The sequence below is a fragment of the Myxine glutinosa genome, chromosome 2 (assembly GCF_964187855.1).
Source record: "Myxine glutinosa chromosome 2, kmMyxGlut1.1, whole genome shotgun sequence".
Lineage (NCBI taxonomy): Eukaryota > Metazoa > Chordata > Myxini > Myxiniformes > Myxinidae > Myxine > Myxine glutinosa.
The window spans coordinates 7308463-7321960 of record NC_136262.1 but is presented as its reverse complement, the minus strand read 5'-3'; the positions used below and the strand labels follow the sequence as shown (position 1 = coordinate 7321960).

Genomic DNA, 13498 nt, shown 5'->3' with positions numbered 1-13498 from the left:
ATTGCCTCATTATGTAAGAAAGATATAAGGAAAATAACATGACGCCATTCACGTATTCTGTTTTTTCGTGATTGATGCCTTAGCGGTCACTCTCTATAAGAAAACGGACACCAAAACCTGACATAGGAAACCCGGGTTATAATAATTGAATGATTATACTTTGGATACAAACATTGGTTGTGGTATGATGCTTCCCAAAACCATAATTTAGAGTGTTGTTGCAAATTAGACATGAAAATTGTGATGTAAAGATTTGAATAACAAGTCAACAACTCGCGAAAATCGAATAACGATCGTTACCTGTCGTGTCTCTCTTCATGACGACCGTTATTGCATTGGTAGCTCATTCCAGCTTCGTGTTTGCACACTAACGGTATTATCTGCGGGAACACCTAAACATAGCCTAGAGTTCTCAGGCCGGTTTAATGCAGCTTACTGAAATTAGTTATTAGTAATTTTGATTTGATGTTTAAAAATATGGTGGTGTCCTCATCGTCACGATTGTTATTCAAAAATAAAACAGATTTTTTTTTTTTGTTCATTGCGCTACTTTATTTTAATAAAATAGTTATATTAGACTAGCAGAAGTACCCGGCATTGCCGGGCGGGGGAGGGGAGGGGAGGGGGAAGGGGAGGGGATGGGAACGGGGGGGAGGGGAGGAGAGGAGGGGGAGGGGAGAAGAGGGGGGGGGGAGGGGAGAAGAGGGGGGGGGAGGGGGAGAAGAGGGGGAGGGAGGGGGGAGGGGGAAGAGGAGGAGAGGGGGGGAGGGGGAGGGATGGGAGGGGGAGAGGGGTGGGAGGGGGGAGGGGGGAGGGGTGAGGGGGAGGGGGGAGGGGGAGGGAAGGGGAGGGCCAGTCAACAATGACGTTGCAGTTCTCATGGTCGGAGAGCAGCACAACAATCTTCGCAACAGCACGAAGCGGCTTTGGAGACTCACCGATCCTGTGACGCCCTCCAGTACCGGCGTTGCCGGGCGGGGGAAGGGAGACCCGTACATTCCCAACCCGTACATTCGCCCTCTCGTCAAGCTCACTCGGACAAAAGCCTCGCACAAATTACACCGTGAAGGCCCAATGGCCATGTCTATGCCACAAATCAAGTACGTGAGCGAGTCAGGCGCACTGAATTGAAAATATATAGAACGCTCATACTCCGTGAAAAGTGAAGTCGCCGTGTCGCCATCTTGGTTAGCACGACTCGACCAACTCGCTTCGCGGATCTCGTTTGTTTTGACCGTGTCCCAGATTTTAAAAGCCAGACAACTGTTAACTGCTCAATCGGTTATGGAAGGGTTGTGAAAAGACGTTTCACAGCTGTTTCAAAGATGGTCTGGCAGCGGGGATGGAACATCACGTGATCGCTCTGAGCGAATCAGCGCGCTGCTCTGCCACCGGTCAGATTCCGTGTATAATATTCCTCGCTGAAATGCGCTGAGGTAAAAATATTGTTGCGGACGCGGTTACAGATGTTATTTACCGAAGCGGTTGGTATTACCCGCGACCGAACAGTTATTCCCCGACTAATACCCGATTTGCCCCAAACTTTGGCCGGATCGCGCCACCGCTATTCAATCGGGAAAACTCTAAAGCGACCGAATGCAAAGAGGAAAACGAAGGCAAAGAAGGTTTGGAAATACTACTAAATTTATTTACTATTCACACACATAAGCAAAAAGACAGCAGTCACGTTTATTTACAAGCACATGAGACGCAGGTGACACAGTGAAAATACTAGCTTATACAGACTTATGGTTACTACCCAGGGACAAGACAAAAGACAGACTACGAGCACACTTACACGGGGAATGATGATAGGGATGGCAGGTGGGTGGCTGGTGGATGGCTGGCGGGATAGGGAGGTCCAACTAGTTCTGCAGCTGATCGACTCGTGGGCAGCCGCCGCTCCTTCGCGGCCCTGCTCCAAACTGCCGTCCAGGCCTCACGCTGCTGTGGCTGCAGTTTCGGTGGCTCCAGCTGCAGCAAATGCAGTTTCAGTGGCTCGAGCTGCAGCAAGTGCAGTTTCGGTGGCTCCAGCTGCAGTGAGTGCAGTTTCGGTGGCTCGAGCTGCAGTTCAACCCTGGACTTCTTTCGCAGTTTCTCTGTCGTCAAAGCTCATCTCCCTTCTCTCTACTTGGGAACGCCCTGCCGTGGGTTATATAGGCCCCACCCCTCAACCTTCGCGAACCTCCTCGATGTTTCTTTCCACACCCTCTCCAAGTCCAACCCCTTGTTCGTGGTTGGTTGAGTGGGGCTGACTCACTCCTCCCCTCTATGACGAGGTTGGGACCCGCCTTTCTTCCCCAACCCTGCCTCGTGGTCAATGGCGGCAATTGGAGCGAAGGTAGTTTCCAATCGACGAAAAGGGGGAATGGAGGTTTTGGGAATGGGAATGAAGGGAATCTATCTCTTTCACTTGGTGCAATGGAGTACTTCTATTAATGGGAGACACAGCCTTACCCTAAAACACAGAATAAGATATAAGCTATCGAACAGGGGTATTCTATGATTAGCTGACGTGTATGCTTGTGGACTAATTATGGGACGCCCTTTTGACCTTTACACAGCTCCGGAGGCAGGAGGCGCAGACTCAAGCAATATTCATCACCAATTTACCACAATACAACACAATCAAAAAAATACAGTCCTCATATCCGCAACAATATGGTAAAAAAATATTATGAAATATTTTTTTTTAGGTAGGCCATGTTCTTCCCAGGCTCAATGGCCATGTCTATGCCAAATATCAAGCACGTGAGCCTCTCCGTTTAGGAGTCTATCGGTAACATCACACACACACACACACACACACACACACACACACACACACACACACACACACACACACACAAACTGTGTTTTATATATATAGATACCTTTATACCCTGTAAATTTGCAACGCTATAGTAAGTCAGTTTAGCTTCCGAGTCGGCTGGCTTCAGCTCCAACGTCCGCCGTGTCCTCCATTTTGCCACGTCATCCATCGGCGACGATCGTTACTTCTGTGATTAACATCACTAAAATTTTACTCTTTCATCGAGGCCTCTGACCACCATCTTTCTCGATTTCAAAAGGTAATAATTTTGAAGGATTTTGTTGATGTTTTGATGACTCATATGTGTGCTTATAAGTTTTATGAGATGTTTTCTTTTCCGTTCCTATCATGAGGTGTCGCTTACTTGTTTTGTCTTCCTCTAAGAAGACTTTGTCTAAGACTCACTCATTCACTCATTCTACCTTTATATGTCATTTATATAAATATATAAATAAATATATAAATATATTATATGAATATAAATGGTATATGAATATATGCTTGCGTGTTTATGTATGTATGTATCTCTATATTTGTATATGCACGTGCACCAACTGTAACGCGAACGGTAACTGTAAGCTGCGCTTCACTTCCGCTGAACCTGGGGACGGTGAGTGAGCTTTAGCGTGGCTCTTCCTTTTGTATGCATCTTCTACACATATCACACATCTTACACACATATCACTATACATACTTGTCTGATATACATGCCTGTTGTTTCTGCAGACGAAGAAGAAGACCTTTGTTGGTCGAAAGCTTGTCAAAAATTAAAGATCGACCGTCCTGAAGCTGCGTCCGCGTCTGATTTAATCTCCCGATTATATATATATATATATATATATATATATATATATATATATATATATATATATATATATATATATAGGGAAGGGACTCTACTCCCCCTTCCCCTCCTGTCCTTCACTCCCCTCTCCTCTCACTCCCTCTCCCCTTTTCCTCTCACTTCCCCTCCCCACCTCTCCCCCCTCTCTTAATATTCCCATCAGTGAAGCGGCCTTGCATCGCTCAGCAAAGCTAGGGACCTTTGCTAGTTTTAAATAATTAACTGACAGAAATTCCACCACCATTTTCCCCTCAATAGTATATAAGTCCCAGTGCTTGAATTTGATCTACCACCAAGTCTTCCATAAATCGTGATGAGAACCCGGACATGGAATTTAAAAGTCAATAAACATGACAAGTTCATCATCACAAACTTTCCAAATTTAAAATATGCTCTGATGTCATTCTTTAGTAGTCTGTATTGTCAAATAGCCCATTATAAGTGGCAGGGTGGCCGAAAGTTCCACACACTCACCTCTAAGTTGTTTAGCCTGGGTTCGAATCCCCACCCTGCAATAAACTGTTATATCGGTGTTTCACAGGCACGGTGATTCATCAGTGTGTGTGCCACCCCTCGGATGGACATTAAACTGGGCATCCCATCTGCCGGCATTAGTTGGTGGAAACTAAAGATCCCACGGTGTCCTTTACGAAGAGTAAGCGAGCTATCGTCGGCATCCTGAACTAATTACCAATTCCTGCCCTGACTTACAGGGGGCAATGCATCAATGGCATAGCAACACTCCCAGTAATGATACAACCAGCAGCCATAGGCTCCATACAAAATGAATGAACAGCCCATTTTGTTAACCTGTAGAAAAATTACCATGGGTCCATTCATCCCTCCCTCCTCTTCTTCTTTCTCCTCTTTCTTCATCTTTCCATGGTTTCTTTTTTCCAACCTTTCCGTCTGAGCCGTCTCGCTGAAATCCTGTCAATAATACAATGCAATAAAATAAAATGTTAATAAACTTTTTATTTCCAGCATGGAAATCTGCTGCAAGAAGATAATCGAGCACAATAAAGTAATGGATCGTAGAGTTGAGGAAATAATCAAAACATACCTGATCTGAACGTGGAGAAACGCTTTCACCTGAACCATGCTCGTTCCCTCGGTCTTTTTGCTCTTTGTCCAGCCTGTGTTGTCTCAGTCGTGCCACCATTTTGTCTCTCTCCTTCTTCTGTTGTTCTTCCTTCTCTTTTTTTGCCACGTCTTTCTCCCGTTTTATGATGTTCTCTTCTTTTCCCCTCTTTTCTACATTCTCCATGTCTATTCTGTTTTGTAAATCCACCTGGACATTTTCTTTATTCATCCTCTCACTCTCTTTGCAACCTGGTCCTTCCACAAGAGGGCCATCTTTCTCTTGTCCTTTAGATTCAATCTTGAACAATTCCTTGTCCTTCACAGAATCAGGGCCTCTTTCTTCTTCCTTCATAATCCCAATGGATAAATCTTCGAGCCGTTGAGCTGGTTTGGTTGACCGATCCACCTGAACAATCGTGGAATGAAAACAAGACTTGGTTAAAAAGGCAGAAGAAAAGTCATCATCAGAAAATCATCAGAAAATTCAGGAAAGAAAAGTGCGTTAGCAGAAAAGGTGTTAAAAAAACAATCACATTTTTTATTGCTAATCCCTTTAATATGGCAACGTGCACTGCCATAAAACCATGCAACAACACAACAACAGGCATTTTAAGGCCATTTTCCCTGCAAGAGCGGGGGTTAGCCTTGCGGCTCCCATGACAATGTTCTCCATTTTGCCCTATTTTCTGCATCTCCCCTTGTTAACCCCCTTGCCCATATTTCTTCTTCGACCATCTTTAGCCAAGTCTTTCTCGGTCTTCCCCGTCCTCTACTTCCTTCTATATTCATTTCCAACACTCTTTTCAACCAGTCACTTTCATCCTTCCTCAACACATGACCAAACCATCTCAACCTGTTTCTCTTCACAGCATCCATCACAGGCTCGATTCCCATCATCTTTCGCAATTCATCATTTGTCTTCCTCTCTCTCAACGATACTCCACACATCCACCGAACCATTCGCATTTCCACCCTTTCCAGCCTTCGTTGCTGCTCTACGTTCATTACCCATGTCTCACTCCCATAAATCATAACACTTCTCACACATGCAGCGTACACCTTTCCCTTCAGCTTCAATGACACTCCCCTCCTCATCAGCACGCCGCTCAGTTCCCGAAACTTCTTCCATGCACATCTCACTCGAGCAACCGTTGCCGAGTCTGATCCACCTTCTCCATTCAGCATGTCTCCAAGGTAACAAAATGTTTTCAAACCTTCCAGCTTCACGCCATCTCCAAGATCCAACTCAACATTTCCTCCATGTGCAGCTCCCTCTGTGCACACCTTACATTTGAATGTAGCTGCCACACTGGTTAATGACCTCCTCAAACCACTACATTTTTGATGAACCCACTCAGCGCACATTGTACATTGAATGGAATTCACTCCGACACCCTTCCTGCACACAGCACACGGCTACTTCCCAGTTCTTTCCACCTCACCACATGCTTTACCACTTGCCATCACCTTCGTTTTTCCGATATTCACCTTCAGACCTTTTGTCTCCATACATTCCTTCCACTTGTTCATCTTCTCCTTCAGTCCATCCATACTTTCTGCAATCACCACCAGATCATCTGCATACAACAACTCCCATGGTAAACGCTCCTTTACGTTCTGAGCCAGCACCTCCATCACAGCTTCAAATAGTAGTGGACTTAGTACCGCCCCTGGTGCACTCCCACCTTCACCTCAAACTCATCACTGTTCCCGTCCTTCGTCCTAACAGCTGTGTGCGCTCTTTTGTACATTGCCGTCACTACTCTGATCAACCATTCCTCCACTTCTAACTTCCTCAATGCCCATGTCACTACTTCACGTGGAACCCTATCGAATGCTTTCTCCAGATCAACAAACCCAAGAAACAACTTCTTCCTCTTCTCCATGTACTTCTCCTGCAACTGCCTCACAATAAAAAGCGCGTCTGTCGTTCCTCTTCCTGGCATAAATCCAAACTGCATTTCGTCAATCTTCATTTTCTTCCTTATACTCCTCTCCAACACCCTTTACAATACCTTAATTCCATGCTGCCATAAAACCATAAAGGAAACTTAATGATTTACGGTAGTGGATCTCAAAAAGTTATCGGCGGATTCAAACGAAACTTTGTGGACAGGTTGGATGTATGAAAAGGACAAATTGATTTGGTTTTGGTGAAGATCCAGATACAATAATTCTTTAATTTTTCAAGTGATTCTTCAATATTGAGAGATAGGGCCAAAACAATATACTGTATTGTATAACACGATATTTCAAAACATTGTGGACGGATTCGGATGAAACATGGTGGATGAGTTTGTTAGGTGACAAAAACAAGCCAATTAGATTTTAGTTAAGGTCCGGATGTCTATCCGGCCTATCAGTGGACTACAAAACGTAAACTGTTCAGCCTGGTGGAGGTATGTGCTCCACCGAGTGCCTTTCTAGTTGGTTATTGCAATGCCACTCACAATTGGAGCAGCAGTGAAAGGACCGGTCAGCGTTTTGTGGACAGGTGCTTGAGGGGTGACCAATGACGAGCCCTCAGTGGGATGGCGATACTGCTTGTAATTTAGCATTAATGAGACCAACCTATCACAGAATATAATACTCCTCATTGGCATTACAAAGTGGTGAGTCAACCCATTCTGGTAATACTTAGCAGGGAAGAAGTCATTGATCGTTGTGAGAGATGACAAAATAACCTCAGGTTTGGTGAAGCAGAGAGCGCAGTAACTCTTCTCCGTGGTTCACAACAATGACAATTTAGACACCAAATATAGAAGGACACGACGAGACCTGTCTTTGGACAAATCAACACAATGAATGAATGAATTCTAACTTGAGATCCATGCAATATGAGAAAGGTTCTCAAATGTGACACACAAACAGAACAACAGAAACAGGATTACAACCAGGAAAAGAGTGATTAAAGGTTAGCTGTTCCAGACTGATGGTCATTGGCTTTTCTTGGAAACGATATCCTCACCATTTGCCTAACAGCATCCCTAAATTCCGGGCAATCACCTGTGGAATCTTGGAAGTCAAATGATCATCCTTTGTCGTTTTTTTCGGTTCTGTCTGTGCTACGATTTGCTCATTGTGCTCAGCATGCACAGTGACTTCAGAGTTTACCAGATCGCCAATGTCGGTGTTGCTCGAGAGCGAATCCAGTGGGACCAAAGAAGCAGAGGGAGTAGCTGGTGGTGGTCTTTCAAGACTTGGATAGCTTAGATCCTCTGATGATAAAACAAGATGAGAAAAAGCAATTGGGTTATAAAGCACATCACTTTCCTGTCAAAGGCAACTGCAAAGTGTAACCATGTAGAGGAGTAACTAGTTAGCAACATTCTAAAGTAGGCCATACATCGCAACAATTCCTCACTGCGAACCGGGAGTGGTTATTCAGGAGCGATCACATGTTGGTGATGTTTGTCTTTTCAGGTGAATTTCAAATGCATATATTTTTTTTTTGTGTACAAGATCGAGGCTCGTGAACGAGCTAACATTAATCACACAAAAAATCAAACAGACACATTAAATATATAATAAGGGGAGCGGTAGACAAGATGGGGAGAGATGGGGAAGCACACAAACACAACATTTGAGAGCAGGGACATCGGGAGAACTGTGGGAGGGAGAGGGCTTGGGGGGAGGAGGCGTGGGAAGGGGGGGGGGGGGGATGGGAGAAGTATAAAACACAAGGACACTGCAAGGACTTCCAGGAAAGAAGTTGGTATTTCAAAAAAGTGGATTTGGGGTGAAATTAGCAGGGGTAGAAAAGATCAAGGTTTTGGATGGGGGAAGATAAGAGATGGTGGTGAACAGCTGTTTTAAAGACCTGGAGGGAGGAGTGGGATTGAAGAGAGTGAGGGAGTTTGTTCCAGAGGCGGGAGAAAAGGGGAATGAAAGAGTGAAGGTGAGCAGAGAGTCTTGATTTTGGCAGTTTAACCATAAGAGGGTTGCTGGCATATCTTGTGCGACCTGTAGGAATATTTGGGGGACAGAGCCCAGAGAGAGCTGGGGGAGCAAGGCCGGAGAGGAGTCGGTAGAAGACAGAAAGACCACCAACCTGCCTGCGGTGAAGTAAGTGAAAGGCCCTCACAATCAGCTTCATCGCGGGAGATTCCAATGATTCTGAAAGCTTTAGTTTCAACAGCGTGAAGCCGAGCTAGATGTGAGGCAGGAGCACCGGCCCAGAGGGGAGAACAGTATTCCATTGAGCTGCAGATGAAAGCCTTGTATGTGGTGAGGAGCTCAGGTGTGCCAAGGAAGGACTTCGCACGACGGAGGATGCCCATTCGGTGACTGGCTTTGGAGGCCAGATTTGAAATGTGGTTTGCCCAGGAAAAATCAGGGCAGATAGTGAGACCCAAAAGCTTGAGTGACTAAAAGTGAGACCCAATAGCTTTTTGCATTTTTATATTCCGGTGTTTAAAATTACATTTTAAAGAAGATGGAAACTGGATTTATTTTTGAGCGGACAACTACTAAAGCAACAAACTCACCTTGGCTCAAAAGCAAATTGTCTAAACTGTGGCTTTTATGAAAAACAGATAAGATGTTACAGGCATTGGAAGATCGCCAGTGATTTGCTCAAAGAGTAAAGCATGTCCGACTCAGCAATGATCAATTCTGAGGTGAAAAAGTATATGCAGGTACGTCCTGTTCAAATATGGACCCAGTCGTGAGGTGAATTCGAGATGACACGTGGGCTAGGCCCTGCAGTGGCATCGAGGTGAACTGTGGAGCATTTGCATGGAAAATCGCTCCGGAGTGTGAGTGACTTCACTGCCGTATTCCCAATTCTAGGTATGGCATCCTGGTATGTAGATAATTTATTCGCACATCCCATATTTACTACGAGATGACCAGTAAGTGTGTGTACTCAAACAAAAAGTCAATGGTTGACATGAACAAATATTATGTTTCCCCAAAGGATTCCAACTAAAACATGAACCTTTAAACTACGAGAATATAATCTCCATATTTTCGGTTTCTAAATTTTATGCCAAGCAAAAAAACTTGGTGATCCAGCTTAGTGCTTGAACACATGTACATATGTACACAAACAAACATGCAGAATCAACAGCATATATAATGCAGAATAACAACAAGCAAACTATCTTTGAAGAATGGGCCCAAACAAGGGCTAAGTAGAGTGAATGTAGTGCATGGGACAGCAGGATCACTCGTTACCTCCGCCACCGAAGGTGGACGGTTATGTTTTCACCAGTCTGTCTGTTTGTCTGTCTGTCTGCGAGCACGATATCTCAAAAAGTTATGAGCAGAGTCAGACAAAACTTGGAGGACAGGATGGCAGTGTGACAAGGTGGAATTGATTTGATTTTGGTGAAGATCCAGATACAAGTTTTTATATTATTTTATCTCCGCCCCCAAAGGTGGACGGAGATTATTTTTTCACCCGTCTGTCTGTGAGCAGGATCTCTCAAAAGGTTATGGACGGATTCGAACAAAACTTGGTGGACTGGTTGGGTGCGTGACAAGTACGAATCAGTTTGATTTTGGTAAAAATCCCAATACAGATCTGGATATGGAATTTTTTAAAATTTCAAGTGATTTTTCACCATTGAGTGATAGGGCCAACAGCATGATATTTTTAAAAATTATAACAAATGATGTTGAGTTTGTTGAGAAAAATTATGACAAAAATTATGGTCGGATTATGACAAAAGTAGTTGGATGAGTTTGGTAGGCGACAAGAACAAGCAGATTCGATTTTGGTTCAGGTCCGAATCCAGATCCAGCCTATCAGTGGGATACAAAACGAAAACTGTTCAACCTGGCAGAAGGGTGTGCACACCCGAGTGCCGTTCTAGTTCGTCCTAGGATTACCATTCTCTAGTGCGGGTTGGAACAAAGCATAGACAAAAGAGTGGTCCCTTGCAGCTGTACTTGGCAAGCTCTTCTGGAGTTCTGACACTTTTTAAAAGCAAAAAGGTAAACGGCAAACCTGGAAAACAACCGTGTGTATGTGAAGGATGTGGCCATGGGAGCAGCCATTCATTCTAGCATTACGCACCTAGCAAAATGCCGGTTGGTGGCGAGGATAGACGTGGCGCTTGCACCTTGGGGTTGGTGCTGTACATAGGGTAATAGAGAAGCCAGGCTTCATATCCACCCTCCAATACAAGTGGCACATTCCGAAGGCACGTTTCCGAATCCCACTGTGAAACAAAGCCAGGAACAAAATCAGAATCAGAGTTAATCTTACATTTCATTTTCAAACACTTTTGGTGAAAACTCAATTCAACAATGCTCTGCAATACAATTCTTCTCCTTCATTTGTATGCAGCACAAGACTTCATTGACTGAGGGTACGGCTGTGCCGATGATGCAGTGCCCTCTGCTGGTCAGGAAAGAAGTTTGTAATTTGTCCATGGTGCTGGCGATAGTTCGCCTACTCTTCGCGAAGAACAACGTGGGACCTTTAACATCCTATTGTCAGCAGACGGGACGCCCAATTTAACGTCCATCCAAGGGACGGCACATACATGGATGAATCACCCTGTCTGCGAAACACCGGGATGACCGTTTATAGCTTGGTCGGGATGCCCAGGCTAAACCAGCTTCGAGGCGAGTGTGCGTACGTCTAAGCCATCCTTTCAGTCCATTGGAATATAATAATTCAACAATCTGTTTGCACAAGGGAACACATCTATGAGGAGTGTTTCAAAAGTTTCTAGCCTGACCTGTTTAATATGTTTGAACACAGCCGAGTTAACAGAGCAAAGTATTCACAATTTGATACGTATATTAGTTAATTGCTGTTTCGTTACGTTTGTAGGACTTTTATACAAAAGCGACATGAGTCAAAGGATGAAATCAGCACTGATGAAGGGCTAACGCCTGAAACGTTACCTTCTCCTTGCTTCCCATGGTGGTTGGCATACCTCGATCAATGTCCCGTTGATTTCATCAATTGTTCTACTTGTTCGCCGACACAGATAGTTCTTCATTCATGCAAGACCGGTTCTTCATTCTTCATTTGACAACACCAGCCAGTCAAGGGAAATTTGAAAATGGAATCACAAGCATTAAATCAGATATACCAGAAATTGCCAAGCTCATCTGAGGCCTCATCTGTCAAGTCTCAGAATCCAGACAAATTTGCTGGAAATGGTCAATTCATCCCTAGAGCACGCATCTGTTACTGCTTCACTCTTCAATGATCGAGTCATGAAAGACACTGTTCAGGAAAGAAAAAGTACTCGGTGATGGTTGGTGTCCATTGTATAATTTTGGAGATGCCCGAGATCAAAGTAGTGATCAAGACTTCCATATAAGGATTTAACCCCAAGGGACATCCACAAGATGGTTGTGTAAAAATGGAGGATGATGCTCCTTCATATGCCACTGTAAAAATTGGGAAACAATAAGGATGAGCCAAGGTGAGGGGCCTCAAAGAGGCCACGACACTGGAAATATTGACGTCGTCCAAAATATTTTGACGAATGACGAGATCAACAGCCAAGAACATACGAGAAACATTGGGCATCATAACATTGGTGTCGGTGGACTCCATTCTCATTGGCGCAATCAGCATGAAAATGGTTTCTGCGAGAGTGGTGCCCAGAATGTTGACTGTTGACTAAAAGGAGCCTCGACTTTACATTTTCATACAACATGAGTGGTTCAAAACAAACCTATACAACCTCAAGGAGAGGATTGCAACTCGGGATGAGTGATAGGTTCACCACTTTGGTCATCTACCTCAATACGCGTGCTGTACGCATTATCTTCCTCAATGTTGAAATCAAGGAAAATTTCAACAAATCAGCAATTTGTGTTGTTTGTCTATGAGGAAAGAAACGATCTGAATATCCTGCGTATGCATCCGGGTGAGTTGAGTTCCAAGGGATGGAATCATCAGAACATTGGTCGAGGTATATGTTAACCAGCGTGGGAAGCAAGGAAGCTATTTGCTTCCTATAGGTGGTTAACATTCTGATTCTGATGTACCACACTCTGGTACAGTGTTGGTGCTGCCAAAGACTTGGCAAGGGTTCCACTGCCATTGCCTTCCCAGGAGTAGTTAAGGCAGGAATTTGTAATTTGTTCATGGTGCCTGCGATACTCGTCTACTCTTCACGAAGGACACCATGGGATCTTTAATGTCCATCAACTAATGGCAGCAGATGGAACGCCCAGTTTAACGTCCATCCGAGCGACGGCACACACATTGATGAATCACACTGCGTGTGAAACACCGGGATGGAGGTTTATAGCTGGGTCGGGATTCAAACCCATACTAGAGAGCTTAGAGGTGACTGCGCATACCTCTAGGGCCCAAGGTCATCCTGCCAGGCATGGTTAACATACCTCAATCAATGTTTTGTCGATTTCCTCTATTTTTCCACCTGTCCAATTGCGCAGATAGACACCTTAACCGGCAACATTAGTGTTTCATTATATTTTGAATTGCAAGGGTTTATCAAGATTATCAATGTTTTAGTCCCCGTTTCTTCTTTCCCTGCTTTGAATGGAGTCTTTTTTCTATTCTTCAATAACAATAACATCAATTTCAGTAACAAAATTGTTCTGGTACACTTCCACTTACAGTAACTACGTAAGACACTGAGCTGAACTTCCCATGAAAAGCCATGGAAGGGAGAGAAAGAGGCAGAGTCCTCCACAAGGCATTACCCATGGATTACCACTAAAAATCAGGAAAGCCCAATAGTTACCTTGCGCTCGCAAAGAGAAAAGCGGGGTTAAGCGATCGGTTTTGTGCGTACGTGTGGTGTACGGATATGCGT

The 13498-nt window shown here is 44.4% G+C and overlaps 1 protein-coding gene across 4 annotated transcripts in view; it reads right to left on the bottom strand.

Moving 5' to 3' along the window:
• Positions 1-13498, bottom strand: part of LOC137427412 (ubiquitin carboxyl-terminal hydrolase 8) — a 171873-nt gene that overhangs the window by 45574 nt on the left and 112801 nt on the right. For all 4 annotated transcript variants that reach the window (XM_068116890.2, XM_068116889.2, XM_068116891.2 and 1 more), the window contains 4 exons: positions 10762-10906; positions 7746-7957; positions 4720-5145; positions 4482-4586 (listed from right to left, as the gene is read on the bottom strand). In XM_068116890.2, coding sequence (XP_067972991.2) covers positions 4482-4586; positions 4720-5145; positions 7746-7957; positions 10762-10906 — 888 coding nt within the window. The remainder of the gene's footprint in view (positions 1-4481; positions 4587-4719; positions 5146-7745; positions 7958-10761; positions 10907-13498) is intronic.